Source organism: Canis lupus, chromosome 19 (assembly GCF_048164855.1).
Source record: "Canis lupus baileyi chromosome 19, mCanLup2.hap1, whole genome shotgun sequence".
Taxonomy (NCBI): domain Eukaryota; kingdom Metazoa; phylum Chordata; class Mammalia; order Carnivora; family Canidae; genus Canis; species Canis lupus.
Window position 1 is genome coordinate 14,227,577 of NC_132856.1, and position 11,549 is coordinate 14,239,125.

General features: G+C 53.6%; 1 protein-coding gene across 1 annotated transcript; it reads right to left on the reverse strand.

Moving 5' to 3' along the window:
- Positions 1–4,163: 4,163 nt before the first annotated feature.
- On the reverse strand, positions 4,164–9,841 carry BHLHE40 (basic helix-loop-helix family member e40). Its single transcript, XM_072785300.1, has 5 exons — positions 9,493–9,841; positions 9,255–9,324; positions 8,886–8,993; positions 7,804–7,927; positions 4,164–6,513 (listed from the first exon to the last, which is right to left on the reverse strand). The coding sequence occupies exons 1-5, from the start codon at positions 9,570–9,572 to the stop codon at positions 5,657–5,659; spliced, it is 1,239 nt and encodes a 412-aa protein (XP_072641401.1). The 5' UTR covers positions 9,573–9,841; the 3' UTR covers positions 4,164–5,656.
- Between the last annotated feature and the right edge of the window lie 1,708 nt (positions 9,842–11,549).

The window sequence follows — 11,549 nt, forward strand, 5'->3', positions numbered from 1 at the left end:
TGTTTCATTCCCTGATGTCCCACCTCAAGGTCTTTGCTAAGATTCCTCTGAGAAGGGAGGGTCCCATCTATAGCAGAAGAAACCTTCTAGGCCCAAATCCAGCCACATCACAAGACTGGATGGCCCAGCCGCGAGACAAGCATGTCAGTGGCTTCCATAGCCAATGGGAGAGGCTTCACCCAGCTCATGTTCTGCTGTGGTAGTCGGGCCAAACAGATGGCTTGGGATAAACAGGGGGGTGGAGGTGGCTTTGAGTGGCCTCAGCCTCCGTCTGGAGCCTAGAGAAAGAGGCAGGCGATGTGAAGGCCATGCCAGAGGAAGGGGCTATAGTTTGGGGCCTTCCAAACATGTGTGTCATGTTTTTAACAGTAGAACTCTTCTTCCAACAAATCATTACAATATATAAGACAGAGAGAAAGGAAAAAGGAAGCTGCTTCAGCTGAAGAGGCAGCGAGAAGCCCAGAGCCTCCCCTCCCTCCATGCCACGTGGCACCTCTGGGAATTCTGGGTCTCAGGAGAACACACCGATCCTGTTAACACATAGTTGTTATATGAGAGCACTTGGGAACTCAACACATTCTGTCTCTGTGAGCCTTGTAGTGGGCTCTAGAGGCCTGAGGAGAAACCTGGCAGCAATGCACGCTCCAGCCTGAGATACCAGGCCCATTCCCCAAAGTGAAGCGGCCTCTTGCTTACCCCTCACCATCCAACTACTAGGGAAATGACCAAGGGCTGGACAGATGGGCCAGGGTTCAGTGGGCTGTAGGAAGCTGAGAGAGATAGCAGCTAGCTGCAGTGGCCTGGTCTCTGAGCCTGCCCAGGTTCCCTTCCAGCAAGAAAGTGTGGAACTCAGTGTCGACCTCCCTCTCTCCCTCCCTCCCTCCAGCAGACTTGCCTTGACCTGAGCCCTCCAGGTCAGCCTCCTGTAGCTCCTGTCCCAGGCCTCTCTACCTGTACCTCTCCTAACCTTAGGAGAGATGTGAGAGTACCCCTAGTCCTGCCATAGAAAATATAACATAGAATTTCCTCAAACCCTGATTCTGGTTCTCAGCACAATCTCTAGCCCCTGCTCCCAAGTGGCCCCCAATTCCTGTGGGGTTAGTTCTTTAACTAGAGACCCATTTTTTGCTGCAGGTTGGTGTGTGGGGGCATCTGTAAGGAAGCAAAGAGTTGGGCAAATAACCTTACTCTGAGTGTCAGTTATCTCATCTGCCCAGTGGGGATCACAGTACCTACTCTACGGGGCTATTTTTGAGGATTAAATGAGATCGTGCACGTCCAAACCCAACAGCAGCTCACTTTAGAAGCAGTTCCATACCAGAGAAAGGGCATGATGCTGTCTTTTACATGATGTGTCACCTCAAGTGAGGCATTTCCTCTCTCTGACCGCCAGTTGTGTCATCTGTAAAATGGGCACATTAATATCTATCACAGTTGCTAGAGGAAATAGAGATAATTCACACAAAGTGCTTAATATAGTGTCTGGCACAGGGAAAGTACTCAAAATATGGTAGTAACAGTCGTAATTATTACTACTTTTACTTTTATTATTATTACTATCATTTAACTAGAAGGGCAATGTGATTTTGTAGTTAACCACATAGACATTGGAGCCAAATTGCCTAGGTTTGGATTCACCGCTAAAGCTGTGTGACCTTATACAGGTTACTTATCCTCTCTGTGCCTCCGTTTTTAAAAACTGTATAAAGGGATTCATAATTATCTCATGGTGTTGCTGTGAGAATTAAGTTCTCGTATGTGCGCGCTTTGAAGAGGTCCTGGCGAAACATAAGTGCTATACCAATGGGTTTGCTGTTAACAGCAGTAGTCCTTCTGTTGCAATTATTATTATTATTAACAACCGGACTCGGAAAGCCTTCTCCTTGGATTCGACTAAGGAGAGCCACAGTGCAACATTCACCATCCCACTAATGGTTTAGCAACTTGGAAGCTGTGTGACCTTGGGCAGATTACCTCCCCTCTCTGAGCCCGCTTTTATTCATCTCCAAAATGTGAGCCATAATACTGCCCATAATGGTGCTTCTAGGTTGTTAGGCTCCATTAACGAGCGATGACCCGTGGGAAGCTTCTAGCTTGTAGTTAATTAGGCCCTTGTCCCAATGCCCTGCCTAAGCCCAGCTCCCTACCCCACCCCTGCGGGAGGGCGCTTGGAGTCCTTCCTGCTGGGCGGGAGGGGGGCTGCCCGGCGCCCGCTGCCAGGCCCTATTCTGGGGGCCGAGCGATCCCGGGGCCGTGCCAAGCTTCCCCGGGGATCAGGTTTCTGCTGACGCGGTGCCAGGCACGTCTGCTTCCAGGAACCGGCAGCCGCATTTAGCCGCGGGCCGCACATGAAAGGGCTGCAGTCGGAAACGTGACGTTGTGTCAACAGGCGAGGCAGGTCAGCGCTGGGTGAGACCATCCCGGCAGGCCTGGAGGGTCACGCCCTGTCTGAAGGCGGCCAGGTCCCCAGCCTCCGCTCCCCTGCCTCTTGCCACCTCTCCCGGGCCTCAGGGCCAGCACTTCATCCCCTCACACTCACTCCCCTTTGAAACAGAGGACCTCTTTGTCCCCATGGGCCGCGGGTTGGGGTGCGAGCCCCTCCTTGCATCTCCCTCGGAGCACTTGGAACCTGCCACGAGTGGGCTGGAATCAAAGGCAAGAGCAAAGGGGTCCAGAGGGCCTGCGGCTCCCTCGGTACAGGGGTGTGTGAGCCGCCCGGCTCCAGGAGAGGGATTCTGGGTCGACTGTCATGCGTCTGATCCCTCAGATGTGTTGTTGGTTCAGGGTGCTCCAACTGCTGCCTTCAGTCCTGGCAAGCTACTCCTTGAGTTATGGGCCTGGGAGAGAAAAGGGGGCTTGCAAAACCAGTCGGGCCCTGATTTCAACCCCATGCTCCATCCCCAGGATAAACTTGACTTGCTCAGGTTTTTTACCAAAAGTCTAGCCAGAGAAGCCTAGCAATTCATGGGGGCGTTTCAGGGACTTGGGCCGGGATGGAGGGGGGAGACCTAGAAGCCCTAAGGAGCTGCAAGGAGGAGAGACTTCCAGAATTTGTCATCTGCTTGCTATAGGGCATGTGATAAGGGCTCAGCATCCTGATTTTACCTAGTCAAGACCAGGCTTGGAAGGCAGACAGATGAGAGGCCATGGGTTGTCTCTAGACTCCCAGTGCGGTGCTCCTTCCGTGGTGCCATGCTGCCTGGAGAGAACTGTGTCCTTCAGAGTATGCATTCCGCATCTCACACAGCCAGGCAATGCTCGCTCTCACCTGCTGGCTGGCTGGTCAGGAGACAGTGAAGGCGACATCTGAAGCAAAGTCATGAGGGGCAGGTGGTGCCTTTGCCTGGCTGGGAACTCCCTGGGGGCAGGTTCCCTGCTCAGGCTGCAGACATCCAGAGGGTTCCCAGAGGACTCAGATACTTGGGGATCTGAAGCATGGCAAGCCAGGCACTGGCCAGCAGGGACATCCCTGATGGGGAGAAGGGGAGAGGCAAAAATACTCGACCCGGTCATTTCCCACTTCTTTTCCCATGGAAATTTTTTTTCTTCATAAGAGCACTTGACTAAGGAACACCAATATTCATTCACGCACAAACACACCCAACGAGAGGAAGTCCAGGAAGGATGTAGAAAATAATTATGGAATGTTGCCTTCAGCAGCAATAAGACAGGATATGGCAAATCCATTAGACTTTGCTAGACTCAAAAAAGTTAGACTGGCTTGGCAGAGGTGCTATCCCCAGCACCAATTATTATTGCATAATAATCCATTAAATCTTTTCTCCATGTGCCTACCCCTCCAGCAAGCTCCCCAGATCCTAAGGCCCAACGATTCTATAATTTGATTTTCTGTCAAGCTCTAAGGATCATGACAAAAGCAGGCTGGGGTTGGGGGGACAGGGACAATGTACTTTTTTTTGCCTAATGCTGGAAGGAGGCGCAGGGTGGCCATGAACTTTAGCAACCGTTAGTTAAAAAAAAAAAATTTAAACAAATATTTACCATGAAATTGACCAAGTTTATTCTGTCTGAATACAAGGCACATAAAAAGCTGAATGAAATGACGCCAAGATTAACTAGTTGTTGCCTCCAGCCAAGAGGGGAGGGAAGAAGACAGCCGTATCACACAACTGGGGCATTCTAAAAAAATGCAAAAGACCATCTTTTCTCTTCCACAGGAAAAGGATTATTTTATTAAGTATTTTAAAACAACTACTTAACATTGACTCATAGATAAAAATATTTACAATTTCACACCTTCAGGAAGGCTCCAAAATATAAACACTGTACCTCTCCCTAGAGAAAAAAATTATTCTTCTCTTCAAAAACAGGAATACATTCATTTTTCTCACTTTGTAGATCAAGTAATTATACAAATAAACATCTGAAACATTTTCCTTTTTAATATATTTATATAATATATATTTATAACAGTTTTACAAATAAAGGCAATGACTTTATACCAAAATAAAAACAGGAAAAGAAAAAGTTAAAACACGATCGGCGATCAAGCATAGTGCATTTCAAAAAGCTGGTGCAGGGCTAGCTGGATGAGTCGGAAAACAAGTACTCTGGACCAAAAATAAAACTTCTTTGAAGGAGACAGAATCCTTTTTAGCAATAAGGACACTCCCTATGCCGTCGGGCGAGGGGAATTAGCCTGCAGAAAGGATCTTGCTGTGCCAAGAGCTGGTTAGGCCTTTAAGCTAAGCTTGGTAAAGGAGTTTTAGGATAGAACTGAAAACTGAGTCTAGCTCTGCTCGTTGAAGGTAGCAATTTGTTACTTGGCTTTATGCATTTTGGGGATGACTGCAGCATAGGCACCTGCATCTCGCAGACCCTGCTCTGGTTCCTGGGACAGCAAGATCATTTTCTAGGTGAGACCTAGGAATAGGCACCAGAGGCCCTGGGGCCTCCTCCCTCATTCCTTGGCAGCTCAGCTTGACCAGGGGGCCCTTTTCAGTTCCTTATTAAGCTAATCACTACGAAAGCCTGAGAAGGGAACTACATTCTCTTTATTCACCGGAGAAGGCAGCAGCGGGTGGGGAGCAGACCTGCAGAAATCTCCCCAAACCACTACCGTGCTATGCCAGTGTCTGCTACCTCACCACTTAGCAGAAAGCTCAGTGTGGCTGCCCTCTCCCCTTTCGGTGAGTCACCGCAACAATAAAGGGAGAAGGGTGGGGTCATTAGAGCTGGCTGGGAACTGCGCTCTGGAAAGCCCTCTTTTGAAAGTACCTTTCTCTCAAAGCCACAGACCCGGCTCCCAAAACGAAGACTGACTCACAGACCAAGACTTTGAAGCTTTTGAAAATCCAGCTGATTTGGATGTATCTGAGGGGGCTATTCTCCGGGTGGGGGAAAGCCCAGAGATCTGCTACAATCCCCCCTAAGTCTCCTGATGTCAGGCAATCCTTCATATCTTCCCTACGCCAAAAGGAGCTTTAATGTCCTATACCAGCACACGATGCACGCGAGCGCAGGCGCACGCACGCGCACACAGATACACACACGCACACAGGGACCCCAAAAATCTTCTCTCCATGCCTCAGATTATCTCAGCATACACACTAGAACAATCTTGCTGCAGTCACACTTTCTTTTTTGAGGGGGGAGGGGGAAGTAGGGAGGAAGGAAAGCAGTGCGGCAAGGTCCCCTAGTCTTTGGTTTCTAAGTTTAAAGGGGGGATCTGCTTCAAAGCTTGGAGCAGGGCAGAAGAGTCGATGGCCGGATGGGCTGGCAAGGGAGAAGGGAGTCTCTGAGGCATGAGCAAGGGGGCTGAGATCTTGTCTGGGTTCATGAAGCTGGTGAGGGCTGCGGCGGAGGCGTTGAGGCCCGGGTATAACACTGGGACGGAGGTGGGATACCAGCACTTCTCCAGCATGGGCAAGTAGGCAGTCGCTGACGGCGGGATGAGATAGAAGGGCAGACAGAAGGGAGGCTGGTGTGGGTGTGGGCCCAGGAATGGGGAGCTGATCAGGTCACTGCCAGTGAAGTGGCCTTCATCATCTGAGAGCTGCATCCTGCTCTTTTTTGTTGGGGGTTCTTCAGATTCTTGCTTAATAACACCGATCCTTTCTCCCATGGTGAACCTGCGTCCATGATCGCTTTTGAAGTACTGCTGCTCACCACGCAAGTCACCCTTCTCTGATTCTCCTCCGTAGCCACTGTCTGTGTCCGTGTCACTGCCACTCTGCTCCCCACTCGAGTGAGCAAAAGTCCGCTGGATGACCGGCACACAGTTTTTCCCGGGGCCTTCAGAGCCTTTGGCCAGGGAGCTGGGTTTCTCCTTGAAGTCCATGGCTTTGGGAGCCGGGTCTGATGGTTTCCTGGAGGTCCCCCCCTGCAGCAGCTCTGAGACCACACGGTGAAGGTGGGTGACTAGCTGTGAAGACTTCAGGTCCCGAGTGTTCTCATGCTTGGCCAGGTACTGAAGCACCTCCCGGGCACACGTCTGGAAACCTGAGCAGAACATCTCTTGACCTGCTTCAACATTTCTCCCCGACAGCTCACCTGGATCAACACAGATCCAAAGGAAGACATTTCAGAAGGTCCCGTGGTTCACCTGGATACCTACACCCGGGAGCTTTCCTTTCGGTTAACAGCACTTGCTGACTTTGTGTTCCTAACTCCAAAAGTAATACGATCGGGAAAATTTTGGATTACACTGAAAAGTATAAATAATAGAACAAAAATAATCCACTATCTTACCACTTACAGGTCAAATATGAGCTATAATGGCTGCATAATAACCCAACATAGAAACAGAACATAATTAATAGAGATGGACTATTTTCGCTCATTGAATTTATAGCTCATTCTTGAGTTTTCATTATAAGCGACTCAGCAGTGAACATCCTCATATGTTTAGAGGATGCTCTTACCAGAGCAAGATTGGACAGGACCAGTCATAGAATGCGATAAAGAATAAAGGAATGATGTCACCTACGTTAGCTTATTTTCAATTTAAAAAGTTGCAATTGTGCTGGAATCTTTAAATTTCAAAGCTCTTTCTAAGCCTTTTCCACGTATCCTATCTATACGCCCCAAGACATCAAGTACGATCATCTTCCTATTTTCAATAAGAAAGCTGGCAGAAGCACTTGCTAGGTTTCTGGGATTCTCATCACATGGGTCTTGGAAAGAAGGGCAAGAAGAATGGAATGAGGGAGCGAGTAGAAGAATTTCTCCCCAGCCTGTACAGTATTATTTGGAAGGGGTGAAACTAGAAGGTTACAAGGTGACTGTGATTCTCTGGAAGTCAGTAGAAACTAATGATGAAACTTCAGTGGTTTCATTAGATTGTGCAATTCACCAAGATACCTAGTGGCTATTCAGGGAACCACATGAAATGTACGAAAAGCTCCTGCTGTCAACCTGCCAGGATCATACCACACACAGAGTGATAAGGAAGTAGAGAAACAGGAAAACACTGGGGCATACCCATGATTTACTCTCCAATGAGAGAGGACTAAGAAGACCAACTGTAAAACACCCAGGATACAAATTATAGGTGCCTTGGCATTTTAAACAGGAGGAGGAAAATGTCCCAGAACCCAGAAACCCTTAAACCAAAATGCCACGGAAATATTTTACCACTTGACTAATATGTATTCATGCCAGGTGGCACACAGCAGCATTCCAAACGAAAAGTCTGACCTTTTAGGAAAGATAAAATGACATCTCCCCCAACGAATGTGCATAAGCAATTTGTTGTAGGAATGTTTCTTATACCAGATGTTGAGCCCAGAGGCTATTTGTGCTACAACTCTTAGGTGATGATAACCAGACTCGGGCACTCACCAGCTTGTAAACCGCTCTGCAGGGCAATGATTTTCTGCTGCTGCTGGTCAATTAGGTTTGTTAGTGCTTTCACATGCTTCAAGGTAAGTTCCAGAACGACTGCTTTTTCCAAGTGACCCAAAGTCTGGAATAAAAAGAGCCTTAGTCAGCAGTGAGCTCAGAGAAGTCCCACCTCTGGGACACTTAGTAGCAATGGGACATATCTCTAAAGGGTTGGTGGGGGGAGGGAAGAAATAGCATTTCCTGTTTGACTATATTTACTTTTAAATTTGGAGATGATGTTTTTAAAAAGTGTGTGTCCGTATACATACATGCACACACTTCTGACTGAAGAATAAAAAAATGAGTGTCACTTATCTTTGAAGGCATTTTTGGAAGAGGTGGCTGCATCAGGAGAAAGCTCTGACAGATAAATTTCTCCAGCAGCCACTGCTGACCTTAACTCAGGGGAATCCGGAGATAACATTTCTCTGCAGTGGTGTCAACCTGAGGAGGGACTTCTACTGTGTCTGGCAGCCAAGAGGCTTCCCCTAGCTTCTTTTCCTGACACCCTTTCATAACTTTCAGCTCATCCAGGCTTTTTACTTCCTCCTCAAATACTATTTTTTTTTTTCCTTTCCCCAACCGAGCGCTGCCAAGCCAGTAAGCTGTCGGCTACTGCCAAGAAAGGACAGGACATAAAAATCGCGCACCCAAACAAGTCCTCTTTATTTTTAAAAAGGGGGATGGCCGAGAGTAGGGGGGTAAATAAAATCTGCGTGTTGCTTGGTTTAGCCAAGTCAGCAAAACTAAAGAACCCTGAAAATCACCAGAAAGGAAAGACCTAAACTCTTGAAAACGAAGGCTAGTTGGTGTTGGAGCCAACTTGGAGAAGTCCAAGCGGTTCTCACTTCATTTGCATGAGGCTGCCAGAAAAATCCCAGAGCCGGGGGGAATGGTACCCCAAAACAGAGCCACCCGCCAGCCCCGCGCCGGCCATCTGGTCTGCAGTTCCCTGTGGGGCCTGCAGGCGGCGGCGAGTGACCCCCGCCCGCCCTCTGGGTAGAAGAGCTGGCTTGGAGCGGGGCCAGCTTCTCACTTACTGTAAGTTTGAGATGTTCGGGTAGGAGATCCTTCAGCTGGGCGATGCACTCGTTAATCCGGTCACGTCTCTTTTTCTCGATGAGCCGGTGCGGCAGTTTGTAGGTCTCCTGCAAGGCGCACGGGGAGGCGGTGGGCGCCAGGGCAAGCGGGCGAGAAGCCCCTCTCCTCCCCTCCCCTGCGGCGCGATAAGAGTTGGGGCCGCGGAGTCACACCCAGAACCACTTTCTGCCCCTTCCCGTCCAAGCCGTTTCACAGAAGCACCGAGCCCACACCTTGCATCCCCCCGCCAAGCTCCAAGTGCGAAAACTTTTCTTGGCAGCAGCGCGCGCGCCTGGGGCTGGGGTCCCGAGGGGCGCGGTGTGTCTTACCTTGCTATCCTCGCTCCGCTTTATTCCCCGCCTCGACTTGTACACTTGGTACATGTGGGCAAAATCCATCCTGCAGGAAGAGGGGCCAGGTAGGGTCGTGACTTTGCGTGCCCGAAGGCTGCAGGCGCCCTGGAGGGTTAGAGCCCCCCGGACGCGCCCGGAGCTGCTCCGAGTTGAGAGCGGCGCAAAACGCAGGGCCGGAGCTGAGGCTTGGAGGGGCCGGGGAGCGCCAACTTACCCAGGTAGGTCTCCGGGCTCCAGTCCCGGAGCTTTGGGCAGGCAGGCGGGGGGCGGTTGCGCGCTGGGGATCCGCTCCATGGCGCGGCGAGCCGGGGCCACTGTGCACTCCCGTCTGCAGTAGCGGAACGTCGGGGTGAGGACTGTCCTGCAAGGGGCTCCCGGGAGGGGGGCTGTCTCTCCGCAAGGGTTCCTCCGGGTCTGAGCTCCCCGAAATCCGCTTGGGCTGCCGGGCGCTGCGGCTTTGAGGTGCTGCTTCAGTTGGGGGCGTGCATGGTGTCCCCGCGGCCTCTGGCTCCGGCTCTGCGCGCAGACTGGCGGTGTGTGCTCCCTGCGCCGTCTGCGCGGTGCGAGCCAAGTGAATGAGAAGTGGGGCGGGCGGGGAGGCGGGAGGGAGCGCGGGGGGGGCCGGCTGGGCGGAGGGGGTGGGGGGGCGAGCTGAGGAGTAATGGAGAGGCTGCGGGCTGGGTTAAATGGGAGCGAGTGGGTGGGTTGGAGCTACGTGTTCTACCCTGTGACTCCAGGCACGTCTGGCCGCTGCCAGGGAGGGAAGGAGCGACCTGCCCGCCCTCCCCCGGCTTCATCACATGAGTCTCACGTGTTGGACAACGCTCCCGCGGCTGCGAGGGAGCCCCCACCCCCAGTCCCGGCCCCCAGGTGTCTGCGGCTGCGGCGGCCTTTCCCCGAAGAGGGGGTGGCAGCGCGGCCTGGGTCCTGCCCAAGCGGGCGGGGGGCGCGGAAGCTGGAAGGGGCCGGGGAGCCGCCGCCGCCGCCGGGCCCGGGTGGTGGTGGTGGTGGGGGGGGTAGTAACGTGGGCGAACCTGCCCCAGGGAAATGAAGTAAGTTCCCGTCTCCTGGGAGGGAACGGGGGAGGACGGATCCGCCCGCGTCTGACTCAAGCCGGGAGAGGAATATCCCCTCGCTCGCTCCAGCCCAGCCCTCTTCCTCCTCCCCCGCCCGGCCGGCTCCGAGGAACCGGCGCGCAGCGGAGGGAGTCGCCCGGCCCCCCTGCCCTCCCCGGAGGCTGGTGCTGCTTTCCGTCCCGGCTTCCCCGCCCCCACCCCCACCCCGCGCCCGGCGTCCAGGAATCGCCCGCCGCGGGGAGGGGCCGAGGGGCGGGGCGGATGTCACCCCATGGGAAGCGGGCCGGCCGCCAAGCGCAGGGGCAGCCGAGGCCGCCGCCGAGCACGCCGCGCGCACCTGACCGCCGAGCGAGTGCGCCGCGGGCCTGGCTCCCCGGGCTCGGCCGCTGGGGACAGCCCGCAGCCGCGCCGCCCGCACCCTCCCGCGCGCTCCCGGGGTCCCGCGGCCCACGTCCGCCCCGCCTCGGCCAGGCCCGCGCGGAGAGGCCCCGGGCGCGGCGCCCACGTGCCCTCCCTCCCTGCCCCCTCCGGAGCAGAGGCGCCCGGGTCGCCTCCCCTCCGGCTGCAACGTTACACAACTGCGGCGGCGACGCCTGCCCTGCGGCAGCACCGGGCGTGACGCTTCACGTGGCCGGAGCTCGGGCCACGGGGCCGCCGCCTGCGAGGCCCTCCCGGCCGCCCCCGTGGGACGCGGACCCCGGGCCCGGGGAGGGACGCGGTGTGCCCGCCGGGGTGGGCCGCCCCCCAGCCTGCCGGGAACTCGGCGGCGCTGTTGGCGGTCTGCACCGCAGGGAGGGAGGAGAGAGACCAGGAAAAACTATCTGCCCATCACGTTGAAATCTTAGCCTCCGTCCAGTGGATCCACGTTGTCGAGCCCCCTCCCCTGTGCCGGGCGTTGTGGCCTTCGCCAGAGATTCCCGGGGGGTGGGAAGCAGGCAGATGCTGCCCTTGAATTTACAGGAACCTCTGGGAAGGGAGACGCTGGGCGAGGAGGGGAAGGCAGCCCTGGGAAAATTACATAGGTGCCACTGGCTGGCAGAAAAAAAAAAAAAAAGCTAAGTTTGTTTTGTTTCAAAATTTATTTAATGCGGACCCAGATGCGTGGGAGGAGGAGGAGGAGGAAGCCGCTAAGCCACTGCCCTGAGCTTGGGGCAGAAAGGCCTCCCCAAAGCAGCCCCAGACCTCCGCAAGGCGC